Source organism: Lagenorhynchus albirostris, chromosome 17, assembly GCF_949774975.1.
Source record: "Lagenorhynchus albirostris chromosome 17, mLagAlb1.1, whole genome shotgun sequence".
Taxonomy (NCBI): Eukaryota; Metazoa; Chordata; class Mammalia; order Artiodactyla; family Delphinidae; genus Lagenorhynchus; species Lagenorhynchus albirostris.
The window spans coordinates 64,050,099-64,064,351 of record NC_083111.1 but is presented as its reverse complement, the minus strand read 5'-3'; the positions used below and the strand labels follow the sequence as shown (position 1 = coordinate 64,064,351).

General features: G+C 42.0%; 1 protein-coding gene across 1 annotated transcript in view; it reads left to right on the top strand.

The window, feature by feature from the left end:
- SNTB1 (syntrophin beta 1) overlaps nucleotides 1-14,253 on the top strand; it is a 231,470-nt gene that overhangs the window by 182,377 nt on the left and 34,840 nt on the right. Inside the window, exon 4 of the mRNA XM_060127700.1 lies at nucleotides 334-473. Within this exon, the coding sequence (XP_059983683.1) occupies nucleotides 334-473 (140 nt within the window). The remainder of the gene's footprint in view (nucleotides 1-333; nucleotides 474-14,253) is intronic.

Genomic DNA, 14,253 nt, shown 5'->3' with positions numbered 1-14,253 from the left:
CGATGCAGGAGACACGGGTTCGTGCCCCAGTCCGGGAAGATCCCACATGCCGCGGAGCGGCTGGGCCCGTGAGCCATGGCCGCTGAGCCTGCGCGTCCAGAGCCTGTGCTCCGCAGCGGGAGAGGCCGCAACAGAGGCCCGCGAACCACAAAAAAAAAAAAAAAAAAAAAAAAGAATCATGCAACCATGAATAGTTTCTTCTCATTTTGATTTTTACAACCTGAACTAAAAGGCACTTGTATTGTTGAGTCTTCTGATTGGGGGGATGCCAACTTCTTTTCAGGTACTCTTTTCTCAGGCTGTTGCTTGATGGGTCTCTGCTTTCTGTTTCAGGTGCCCGGGGACAGCGAGAAACAGTGGAAGCCAGCCCTGGTTGTGCTGACTGAGAAGGACCTTCTAATTTATGACAACATGCCACGGAGGAAGGAAGCCTGGTTCAGCCCAGTTCACACGTACCCTCTTCTTGCCACCAGGTAGCCATGGTTTTGTGTCTGGGTATGATGTGTGGTCTGTTTGAAACTATTTTAATCAATTACAATTATTTCAGCATATTATGATATTACTGCTTCCTCTTGCAGTAAGAGCTGAGAGTTCCTCCAGAATATAGCCACACGTTTTTAGCCGTTTATTGATAGATTATTATTTATGACCAAACACAGGGCAACACAAAGCCAGAGAACAAACTGCTTCTCCATCGGGAAGGAACAGTGCCATCTGTGATATGGTCCCAGCCTAGTCACCTTCCTGGGTCTCCATCCCATTCCCTCTGAGATGAACTATACCAGTGTGTTTACAGTCTTGACGTTCAGGTAGAATTAAGAAAGGGACTTCACTTGGTGGCACAAAAAATGTTACGTGGGAATGTCCCATTGTGCTTTTTAAAGCTCACTCAGCGGGAGACCCCATAACAAGTTCTTCTGCAGTTGTGTGATGCTGCCCGTGGAAGTGGGGCTGCCAGGGTCTGTTTCTTAGCACCTTCAATGCATACTTACTGTTCATGTGACATTATCCTAATACATCATATGCTTACCCCCTTCTTTAAGGCCCTATATCCTGAGCATGAAAGCACATCAAACCAGAGTCTTGCCTTCACGCCTGGCTTCTGCTGCGAGCTCTTTCTGTATGTGCCTTATGACAATGGGTGCAGTTTTCATTACTCCTGTTACCTCTGTTTCTCTACCTAGAAGCTATGTGTGTTAACATAATGTTTGTGGCCCCCGCTGGCATAGTGCCTGGTAATTTGGGGCCCTTAAATGTCTGTTGAATGAATTATTGAACAATGTGGGGCAAACTCTGGAAGGAGTTTGGTCCAGTGGATGCAGCAGAGTGGACTGAGGTTTGGGGGCATCTGTTCTGAGCAAGAGGTAGAATCAAGATGGGTTCTCCGTTCTGAAGGGATTGAGATGCCCGACAGGTTATAGTCAAGGCTCAGGTGCAGGGAAGACGATGAGACTCAGTAGCAGAGCAAAAGTACCACAAACTCAAAATGGCAATAGTGAATAGAGCTGAAACTCCCTAAAATCCCTCTTACTTCCACTCATGGTTGGTTATGGAGAACAGCAGAAGTAACCTGAAAATGCTAATTATTGGCCCCAGAGGTGAATAGAGGAAGCCTTCCGGGGCTAGGAACCAGGCCTAGATCACTTAGATATTAATCAAATAAATAAAATGAAATAAAACAGTAATTTAATTTGAGTCTCCTAAGCCTCAGAAATATCGGCAGGCTAGCTATTCAAGTACTACTGATGTTTACAATAAAACCTCAATGATCAGAATCCAAGCATCCTGAAATGTTCCTGCGAAGATTCAGGCTATGTCTTGGGGTTCATTAAAATTCAGCACAATCCCCATCACTTTCTTTTTTTTTTTTTTTTTTGCGGTACGCGGGCCTCTCACTGCCGCGGCCTCTCCCGTTGCGGAGCACAGGCTCCGGATGCGCAGGCTCAGCGGCCATGGCTCATGGTCCTCCGCAGCATGTGGGATCTTCCCAGACTGGGGCACCTGTGGCTCAGGGCACTCATTGAAGAAAATCATAGATATGAACCCATAAAAAAGCAAAGCCCCCAGAAGGAGAGATGGGTGCACAGACACAGTGAAGGGTATCTGAGTAGGTTTGGGTGGGGCGCCTGTCATAGGCTCATGAGCCATAGGGATGTCAGGTCTGGATTATGAGCAAAACACATGAATAGCCTAAAACCATAAGCCTGCATCCAGTATGGAAATAGGAAATGGAAACCCCATTCAGTGCAAACTGCTCACTTAGAACAGAAGATGCAACGTTTTAAAAAATCAATGTCTGCCACCTAAATATAAAGGAGATGTAGCGGGGATACTTGACCTCTCATCTCGCTACCCCTCTCCCAAATTACTGACCTCTGCACTGCAAAAAACTTCACTATGATGTGCGTATATTAGCCATAGGAGCCATGATAAAATTAGGCCCATAATCATGACCCTGATCTTAAGCTGGAAGCCTGTGAGGCAGAGGTAAGATGTTAAGGCAGCGCTGGCAGTCCATTCTTACTTCAGCCCCTTGAGCTAGTAGGTAAGGAGCTGTCTGTCCTTGAGCAGCAGGCTGGAGATGCAGGAGCTGAACTTCCCATCCTAGTTTTGCTCCCGCGAAAACAGTCTTACCCCGCCTGATCACTTCACCTCCCTCTTCTGAGTCCTCATCTGTTAATGCACTAGGCAGAATGCTGCCCTCTGCCAAACCCAGGAGAGATGCGCTTTGGGGAAATGGGTTTTTCACTGACCTTTTGGCTTGTTCATCAGCTACCGTGGTTTGCACACATTGGTCATGGTCAGCTCCCCTCCTCGACCCTGTGGATGTGTCTAGAAAAAGACTTTTGGCAAAGAGCGAGGAAAACGACCCCTCCCTTCCCCTGTGTAATCACGCGGGGGAGATGTAGCCCCTTTGTAGCTTCAGGCTGTGAAGCAGCGTTCATCTCAGCTGAGGACTGAAACTCTTGTGTCCTTGCAGGTAAAGCTGGTTCTCTGAGGTGGGAGGCTGGGCTGAGGATGGTTTAGAGAAACCACCGTTAGAAGCGGTAGAAGTCCAAGGAAACTCTGGATCATTGCATTATAGAAGCTACCCCAGTACTTCCAGTAGCTTCTTCCCCGACCGCATGTTGAAGTTCATCAGGTGACTCTTTCATTTACTTTCCATGTGTTCCAGGCAGTCACATGTGGCACTGTGCCCTTGATATATGAGCTTTTGGGCACATAGCCTGTCTAGTAGCGTTATTTGTCTTCGAGGGCATTTCTCTAAGGAAGGGGAGTCATGTCTTTTTAATATTTCTTTTGAAAACCTTTTATTGAGGTAAAATTTATAAACAGTACTGTACATGAATCTTAAATGTATGGTTCAATTAATTTTTATTTGTGGATACAGAGCCACGTCTTCTAAAATTTTATTATAGGTTAGGGTGTCTACTAATTAATCATCCTGGGTAACGTTATCACAAAGGCCATGGTAGTACCATTTGCAAATAGCTAGACCCAGCTGGTAATAAGCCAGTGGCTGACCTTTGTGGAGGGAGCATAGATCAACGCCAAGGGCTTTACATGGATTCTGAGTTTGCAAAACTTATCCAATTTAAGAATCACCTGGCTGTTTATTAAGGAGTCTGGCCCCAAGGCCCTGCCCTGGAGATTCAGGCTGAGCAGGCCAGGGTTACGAGTCAGGAGTCTGTTTTGTTGTTGTTTAAGAAAGCAGCTCCTTTTTTAAAAAAGTTATTTATTTTATTTTTGGCAGTGTTGGGTCTTCATTGTTGCTTGCAGGCTTTCTCTAGTTGCGGCGAGCAGGGGCTACTCTTCATTGCGGTGCACGGGCTTCTCATTGCAGTGGCTTCTCTTGTTGCGGAGCACGGGCTTCAGCAGTTGCGGCTCTCGGGCTCTAGAGCATAGGCTCAGTAGTTGTGGCGCACGGGCTTAGTTGCTCCGCGACATGTGGGATCTTCCCAGACCAGGGCTCGAACCCATGTCTCCTGCATTGGCAGGCGGATTCTTAACCACTGCGCCACCAGGGAAGCCCAGGAGTCTGTGTTTTTAACAAGCATCAAGCACATGTAGTCCTCAGGGATACCACATTTAACCCTCACAACCCTACAAGGTTTAAGGTTTATTCCGATTTCACAAAGAAGTAAGCTGAGGAACTAAGAGGTTAAGTAACTACCCACAGTCATACAGCTGGTGAGAATCAGACCTGAGATTCTGCTTCTGAACCCACCTTCTTACCACCATTCTCTGCAGCGTCCCAGGAGCATGTTTCTTATTCCCTGAAGTTTTGGTGGCTCTTGGAATCTGCTCAAAGCTTCCCTTAGCTCTCCTAACAACTTAATCATGAATAGATGGCCACTCAGATCCCCCAACAGAGTGAGGACGGAGCTGGGGATGCTCTCAGAGACCTGGAGTTTCTACCCAGGATTTAGACCAAGGGTTCTCAAAGTAGGGTCCCAGACGGCAAATTCTCCATCCCACTTCAGACCAATTAAATCAGAAACTTCTGAAGTGGAGCCCAGCCCATCTGTGAGTAAACAAGCCCTCCAGGTGTTTCTGATGCAGGCTAATAAGAACCACTGGTTTAGAAGATTCCTGGAAGGCTCTGCTGCCTTCCAGGGTTCATGGTAGGAAGCAAGTGCCATAGCAAGGACTGGGTTCTTTCTCCTCTGTGGTTCTTCGGAAGCACTGTTTTGCCTCAAGCTGTGATGACCAATGATGAATTAGTTCAAAGGGTGTCCTGGATCCAGGTGCTCACAGAGTCATCAGCAGCTCCTAGAATGTACAGTATGGCTGCCCTGCTTTTTCATCTTATAGGCATTTTCCATGGGTCCTTTGCCCTCTACCTCAGCTTCCTTTGAATGACTGTGCAGTGCCCCACTGCATGGATCCTCCAGTGCACAGGATGTCACTGCACAGTGATGACTTAAGTACAGCCTTATTTAGCATGATGCCTGGCACATAGCAGGACGGGGCAGCTGTCAGTCCTCTTCTCTTTGCTTAGTGGTGCTGGGAAGCATTGTTCGGAATGTTAGAGACAGTCTTGCATGAGAGAAACTGGCTGGGAGTGTCACCAGTAGGAAACAGGTTTCTTCTATGATTGAATTATCCCTCAGACAGTACAACATGGCTCCAAATCCCAGCTACTTACCAGCTTTGGAAACTTGGGCAAATCATACCATCTCTTTTTGCCTCATATCCCATATTTGTAATATGTGGATGATATTTGTACCTGCCTGACAAGGTTGTTATAAGGATTACATTAGGGGCTTCCCTGGGGGCACCGTGGTTAAGAATCTGCCTGCCCATGCAGGGAACACGGGTTCGAGCCCTAGTCCGGGAAGAGCCCACATGCCGTGGAGCAACTAAGCCCATGCACCACAACCACTGAGCCTGCGCTCTAGAGCCCATGAGCCACAACTAAGGAGCCAGCATGCTACAACTGAAGCCCACGTGCCTAGAGCCTGTGCTCCGCAACAAGAGAAGCCACCGCAATGAGAAGCCCGCACGCCACAATGAAGAGTAGCCCCCACTCACTGCAACTAGGGAAAGCCTGCATGCAGCAATGAAAACCCAATGCAGCCAAAAATAAATTAATAAAAAAAGAGGACCACATTAGACAGTGTAACGTGCATATGATATGATGGTAAATGCTACATAAATTTAGTTATTTTTACTCTTATCTCCTTAAAAAATAAAAGAACAACAACTTAATTTAATGGTAGAGAGGAAAGATCACAGTATTGGATTTGACAGACTTGGGTTCACACTCCAGTTTTGCCCAGTTAAGCCCAAGTTTACAGGCTGTATGATCTTGAGCAAATCACTTCTCCTCTCTGATCCTCATTTTCCTTGTCTGAACAATGTCTACTGCAGAGTGATTATGAAAGTTAAAATATGACTGTATTAGCTTGTGCTGCCACAACAAAATACCATAGACTGGGTGGCTTAAGCAACAGATAATTATTTTCTTACAATTCTGGTGGCTGGAAGTCTAAAATCAGGGTCCAAGCATGGTTGGTTTCTGGTGAGAGCTCTCTTCTTGATTTTGTAGATGGCTACCACCTTGCTACAGGCTCACATGACTTCTTTGCATGCATGAGGAGAGAGAGAGAAAACTTGAGCTCTCCAGGGCCTCTTCTTACAAGGACACTAATCCCATCAGAGCATGGCCCCATCATTAAGATCTCATTTAACCTTAATGACCTTCGTTCTATCTCTAAATATAGTCACATTGAGGATTAGGGCTTCATCTGTATGAATTGATAGGGTAGGGGTGGAGCAGAATTCAATCCATTGCACTGACTTAACTACAGCCTTATTTAGCATGATCCCTGGCACATAGCAGGACTGGGCAGCTGTCAGTCCTCTTCCCTTCATCTTAGCAGTTCTGGAAAGCATTGTTCAGGTCAGAGACAGTCTTTTCTTTTGCACAGAAAGAACTGGCTGGGACTGTAGCCAGTAGGAAACAGTTTTCTTCTAAAATCAAGTTATCCCTCAGCTCAGACAGTTCATAGTTGATTTGCTGATTTGTTTTGAGGTTTTTTGGGGGGGCCCAGGCACATCTAATTTATATTTTTCTGGGAGATGAAAATTTGATTGTATTTCAAGGCAGAGGCCCTAGAAATGCTCACAATATGTTCTTGGTGTCAGCCTCCATGCAGAGAAGTTACAGGCAGTCACTTTTTCCACTGACAAAATTCCATGGTGCCTCTGTACATTGATGGCGCAGTTCATAGCAGTGTGCTCAGGAAGTTTGCAAACATGTTGTAATTTTAGTTGTTCTCATCCTTCAGCTTTTTATGCATCCCTGGGAAAACATTTTTTCCTTAGCTAAAAGCTTATTTGATGTTGCTGAACATTAAAAAAAAGAAAGGTATTCTTGCCCATAAGGAGTAAGTGTGTTGGTTTTTTGTCACTGTCGTCACAAATGGCAAGTGAGATAGGTCTACAGAGAGCGAGGGGTAAGGTTGCAATATTTCTGGAATTCTAGAAGAAGTTTAACCCAGAAGTTCTGCCCACCCAGTCCCAGTGGTTGGTGAAAAATTCAGAAGCACAGAGCTTGTAAAAAGAATGACGCTGCTCTGAGCCCAGTTCCCTGACCTGTGGGTTTGAAGTAGCTCAAAAAAAGGAACAGACGGATATGCACTCCTCTCCTTTGATATCACTTGGGAACCGGAGACATGGAACATTTGGGGGAATCTTTGGTGCCTCAGGAACTAACCTGTTTCTAAGTGCTGAAAGTAGCTGCTGCCTCAGGCCAGCCTCAGACATTTTAAGAATGCTTTCCACTGGAAAAGGCTGGCCAATTGCATTTGTCAAACATTAAATTATAATCAGCCCATGGTTTTCACGCTAAGCCTAGGAGCCACCCTCACTCTTACCGAATGTGGGCATATTCCATGGGCATTCCCTAGGGTAGCATGAAAGGATCTACATGCCCAAGAATCTGCACTCTGTCAAACTGAAAAGTGTGGGGTTTGCCTACACACCCATCCATTCCATTTGTTCCCATATACCTAGTACACATATTAACTGTCAGCATCCTGCCCTCCTTCTTACCAATCCAGGAGTTCTTCAGAGGTGGTGAGTGGGAGATTAGCAGAGTGAGGAGATTCTTGGACTTTGGAATCAGACAAACCAGGAGTCAAATTCTGAGACCTCTACTTGCAAAGTGATTTGGGGCAAAATATCAGTCTCTCTGAAAACAAGTCTCCTCATCTATATGAAGGAGGTAATGGTATCTTCAGCTTCATATAGTTATTAATAGGACCAACTGAGACAGTGTATGTAAACGTTTAGCAGATTACTGAGATATAATAAGTGATTGATAAATGCTAGCAACTGTTATTATTGGGGAAAATATTAATAATTGGCATTAATGTATGAATGACTGAGAAGTAATTGGACCTATTTGATCCTACCTGTGATACTGTATTTATCAGGGACTTGTAGTGTCTTAAACCAAAGTCATTGTGATGTAAGGATTGGGTTAATTAACAGTTTTGGGTTTGTTTATAGGGAGAGGGAAGTGTGAGATGGAAATAGGGAACCTGGAACCCCTTACCTCACATCACAGAGTTAGTTCTGAATGCTGCCTGTAACAGCATTGCAGGTAGGTGGCTTAATTGATGGCTTCATCGTTGGAGAAGGAATTTCAGTTCAATTTAAGAAACTTTTAACAGGCTCCTGCTAGGAGCCAACATGGTACTAGAGGCTGATAGTAGGGGAATTAAAAAATAAATGCGAGAGATAAAAGCCAAATGTTGTAAGAGCTAATTGTTCAGTTTATGCACTCATGGCTTTATTTTCTCAGTAAACCAGGGCTGATTTTAATTGTCATTACCTTACATGGAGAAGTTCTTGAAGATCTTTTAATAATATGTATTCTATACCCATTGTGATATACGTTGAAGTAATTAAAGCATAGATGGGATAGAAGAATATGTAAAGATAATCAGACAATTCAAAGAATATATCTAAAAATTAGAGTTCTAAAACTGCTAAATAATTAAAAGGCTATTAACTTGAAAGGAAAAACTTACCAAGACATTGGATGATCATGATGTGACAGCATCCATCAGACTGTGAGTCTTGTTTATCCCTGGAGAAGGAAAGTACATGGATGAGTTAAGCCCATGGATGACCTGAAGTCTTCATTATACTCTCTCACTTTAATTTCCTTCCCACCTAAAGTTGACCAGGTGGAGCTTGGCCCCTTTTCCTGGTATGATGGAAAGAGTCTTGTGGACCTGGGCTCAAATGCTGGACACTCAATATGTGGTCCTGGGCAGCTACTTTACCACAGAGAACCATGGATTCCTTGTTTGGAAAATGGAGCTCATAATACACTGTCAAGAGTCATTGTGGAGGATAGACGAGATAGTTTATCAGTGCAACTTTTCACATCTACTTTCCTCCCTCTTTATAACTGCCGGAAGCTGGCTCTGAATGATTGTGAGGCCATGGGGAATGTGTGGAGGATGATCACGTGTCTCTGGAAATGCACCTGGGTAATACCATTAACTAGTCAAAACTGGGCTCCAATCTGTTTTGCTGCTCATTCTCCTGTGTTCAGAGGGTCTTTGCTTACACTCAGTATCCCTCAATGATATCAACTTTCTGAGAGATGGGAACTTGCCTAAGTCTTTTACCACCATATTCAGATGAAAGAAGTTTAGAAGGTAGAAATGAGGTAAGTGTTCAGTTATTCTTGGCCGAGGGACAGCACGCTTGTTCTTGGGCAGCCCTTCCTGTCTGATAGTTTGGGGTTTATTAGAGATTATTTCCCCTCACTTCTTTCCTGAAGAGTCTGTTGACTGCTGAGCCCCATTAGGGGTGACCAGTTGATGAAAGTATTCAAAAGGAGCACCAGAACCACTGAAGGGATCTAACCGGCTGCTTTTCCTTCCTCCCTCCCTCCCTCCCTTCCTTCCATCCTCCCTTTCTTTCTCTCTCTCTCTTTCTTTCTTCTTCCTTCCTTCCTTTCTTTCTTTTCTTTTCTTTACTTATTTTTGTGTGTCTTGCATTGTGGTATGCAGGGAGATGCTAATTACAGCAATTAAGTAAAATGAGGATGTAATATTGCTTAGCAACCCAGTTACCTAATCTGTAATTTTACTAATTTGGCTGAATCTGTGTGCTGCAACTGTTTTTGTTTTAATTAAGGATATTAATAATAATTTTTTTTATGGAACATTTTATGTGAACACCTATCCAGAATTAAATTAGTGCATAAGCATCCCTTGTGAGATAGATTTTTTTGTTTCTGTTTATCTCAAAACCAGTCAGACAAAAGGGGCATATCTGAGGATCAAGAAACAATATGCAGCCTTATGTCATACCTCAGTTATTGATAGAGAAACAGGTGGCCTGGCCTCCCACAGGAATGAGTATTTCTACTGTCTTGTTCCCCCAAATCTTGGACAAAGAATTTGACTTGAAAGTGGGCTTATCACACAGCCCTTCTGAGCCTCATGGAATGCACCACTTTGGGAACTGGAAGTAATTTTAAAATGTTTCGCCCTTTCTATCTTATAGAAAGATAAATGGGTTAGGGACCCAATTATATATAATTCTTTAAATGTACACTGGATCCATGCTAGCCATGAAGGTAAAATCTTAATGACTTTCATTTTTTTGATAAGATGATTACCTTCTACTCCCAGACCAAAAACACCCCCAAAACACTCAGACTCCTTAAGCAACCAAGCTACTACTGAAAACACCAGTTGCTAAAGATGGATTTGAAAGAAGAAACAGGAAATGGATGTTAGACTAATCTCGTAGAACATCCAATCCCAGATACCTTTCAAGATCACTTTTTTTTTAGGACTGAATTAATCTGGAAATTAGCATTTTAATGGATGCAAACCAAATTCTTTGGATTTAGCCATAACTACTGTTTGGTGTGGTTGAGGGATGGAGGGTGGGAGAGAAGTCAATATCTCATAGCAGTAATTAATCACAAACTTCTCGGAAAAGAGTCCTCTTTGTAGTCTAGCTGTTCATTTAGTCATTCATTTAAAAAATATTTACTGAGCGCCTGCCATGTGCTTGGAGTTGTTCTAGGTGCTAAGCGTACAGCAGGGGATAATCAAATAATAAGTCCTGCGCAGATCAAATTAATTATAATAATGACTATTACTGTATATTCTGTGCCAGGTGCTGTTCCATACAGTATTCCTGTAACTCATTTCATCCTGACATGTTGCTAACCCCAGTTTCCATTTGATGAACCCAAGGCATGAAGAGTTTAAGAAACTTGTCAAGGTCATACCATTGGCAAAGAGCCATTGGGGTATCTGCCTCTCTGCTATGTCCCCTCCTACCTATGGCTTTATTCTCTTGCTCCACTCTTCTCATGTTATATGGTCCTATTCACTTCTTCAATTATCTACACTCCTTGCTAACAGGGAGTGTAAAATCTTGCTAGAGTTTGTGGCTTTGCTTCCAAACATGGAAATGTGTATCTGAATTTTGTACCGGAACAAAACATGTCCTTCGGCTTCTCAAGCAGTTTCAGATAAAACTTAGAAACTGGGTGTGAGACCAGAGGGCAGACAGCAAAAGCAAGAAGAACTACAATCCTGCAGCCTGTGGAACAAAAACCACATTCACAGAAAGACAAGATGAAAAGGCAGAGGGCTATGTACCAGATGAAGAAACAAGGTAAAACCCCAGAAAAACAACTAAATGAAATGGAGATAGGCAACCTTCCAGAAAAAGAATTCAGAATAATGACAGTGAAGATGATCCAGGACCTCAGAAAAACAATGGAGGCAAAGATCAAGAAGATGCAAGAAATGTTTAACAAAGACCTAGAAGAATTAAAGAACAAACAAACAGTGATGAATAATACAATAACTGAAATGAAAAATATACTAGAAGGAATCAATAGCAGAATAACTGAGGCAGAAGAACGGATAAGTGACCTGGAAGACACAATGGTGGAATTCACTGCTGCAGAACAGAATAAAGAATGAAAAGAAAAGAAGACAGCCTAAGAGACCTCTGGGACAACATTAAACGCATCAACATTCATATTATAGGGGTTGCAGAAGGAGAAGAGAGAGAGAAAGGACCAGAGAAAATATTTGAAGAGATTATAGTTGAAAACTTCCCTAACATGGGAAAGGAGATAGCCACCCAAGTCCAGGAAGCGCATAGAATCCCATACAGAATAAACCCAAGGAGAAACACGCCAAGACACGTAATCAAATTGGCAAAAATTAAAGACAAAGAAAAATTATTGAAAGCAGAAAGGGAAAAATGACAAATAACATACAAGGGAACTCCCATAAGGTTAACAGCTCATTTCTCAGCAGAAACTCTACAAGTCAGAAGGGAGTGGCATGATATACTTAAAGTGATGAAATGGAAGAAACTACAACGAAGATTACTCTACCCGGCAAGGATCTCATTCAGATTCGATGGAGAAATCAAAAGCAAAAGCTAAGAGAATTCAGCACCACCAAACCAGCTCTACAACAAGTGCTAAAGGAACTTCTCTAAGTGTGAAACACAAGAGAAGAAAAGGATCTACAAAAACAAACACCCCAAAATCAAGAAAATGGTAATAGGAACATACATATCAATAATTACCTTAATTGTGAATGGATTAAATGCTCCAAACAAAAGACACAGGCTTGCTGAATGGATACAAAAACAAGACCCATCTGTATGCTGTCTACAAGAGACCCACTTCAGACCTAGGGACATATACAGACTGAAAGTGAGGGGATGGAAAAAGATAGTCCATGCAAATGGAAATCAAAGAAAGCTGGAGTAGCAATACTTATATCAGATAAAATAGACTTTAAAATAAAGAATGTTATAAGAGACAAGGAAGGACACTACATAATGGTCAAGGGATCAATCCAAGAAGAAGATACAACAATTACAAATATATATGCTCCCAACATAGGAGTACCTCAATACATAAGGCAACTGCTAACAGCTATAAAAGAGGAAATCAACAATAACAAAATAATAGTGCGGGACTTTAACACCTCACTTACACCAATGGACAGATCATCCAAACAGAAAATTAATAAGGAAACACAAGCTTTAAATGACACAATAGACCAGATAGATTTAATTGACAGTTATAGGACATTCCATCCAAAAACAGCAGATTGCACTTTCTTCTCAAGTGCACATGGAACATTCTCCAGGATAGATCACATCTTGGGTCACAAATCAAGCCTCAGTAAATTTAAGAAAATTGAAATCATATCAAGCATCTTTTCTCACCACAGCGCTATGAGATTAGAAATGAATTATAGGGAAAAAAACGGAAAAACCACAAACACATGGAGGCTAAACAATACGTTACTAAATAACCAAGATATCACTAAAGAAATCAAAGAAGAAATCAAAAAATACCTGGAGACAAATGACAATGAAAACGCGACGATCCAAAACCTATGGGATGCAGCAAAAGGAGTTCTAAGAGGGACGTTTATAGCTGTACAAGCCTACCTCAAGAAACAAGAAAAATCTCATGTAAACAATCTAACGTTACACCTAACAGAACTAGAGAAAGAAGAACAAACAAAACCCAAAGTTAGCAGAAGGAAAGAAATCATAAAGATCAGAGCAGAAATAAATGAAATAGAAACAAAGAAAACAATAGCAAAGATCAGTAAAACTAAAAGCTGGTTCTTCGAGAAGATAAAATTGATAAAACCATTAGACTCATCAAGAAAAAGAGAGAGAGGACTCAAATCAATAAAATTAGAAATGAAAAAGGAGAAGTTACAGCAGACACCCCAGAAATACAAAGCATCCTAAGAGACTAGTACAAGCAAGTCTATGCCAATAAAATGGAAAACCTGAACGAAATGGACAAATTCTTAGAAAGGTATAACCTTCCAAGACTGAACCAGAAAGAAATAGAAAATATGAACAGACCAATCACTAGTAATGAAATTGAAACTGTGATTAAAAATCTTCCAACAAACAAAAGCCCAGGACCAGATGGCTTCACAGGTGAATTCTATGAAACATTTAGAGAAGAGCAAACAGCTATCCTTCTCAAACTCTTCCAAAAAATTGCAGAGGAAGGAAAACTCCCAAACTCATTCTATGAGGCCACCATCACCCTGATACCAAAACCAGACAAAGATACTACAAAAAAAGAAAATTACATACCAATATCACTGATGAATATAGATGTAAAACTCCTCAACAAAATATTAGCAAACAGAATCCAACAACACATTAAAAGGATCATACACCATGATGAAGTGGGATTTATCCCAGAGATGCAAGGATTTTTCAATATATGCAAATCAATCAATGTGATACACATATTAACAAATTGAAAAATAAAAACCATATGGTCATCTCAATAGATGCAGAAAAAGCTTTTGACAAAATTCAACACTGGTTTATGATAAAAACTCTCCAGAAAGTGAGCATAGAGGGAACCTACTTCAACATAATAAAGGCCGTATACGACAAACCCACAGCAAACATCATTCTCAATGGTGAAAAACTGAAAGCATTTCTTCTAAGATCAGGAACAAGACAAGGATGTCCACTCTCACCACTATTATTCAACCTAGTTTTGGAAGTCCTAGCCATGGCAATCAGAGAAGAAAAAGAAATAAAAGGAATAGAAATTGGAAAAGAAGAATTAAAACTGTCACTATTTGCAGATGACATGATACTATACATAGAGAATTCTAAAGATGCCACCAGAAAACTACTAGAACTAATCAATGAATTTGGTAGCCTTCCACCTGTGAG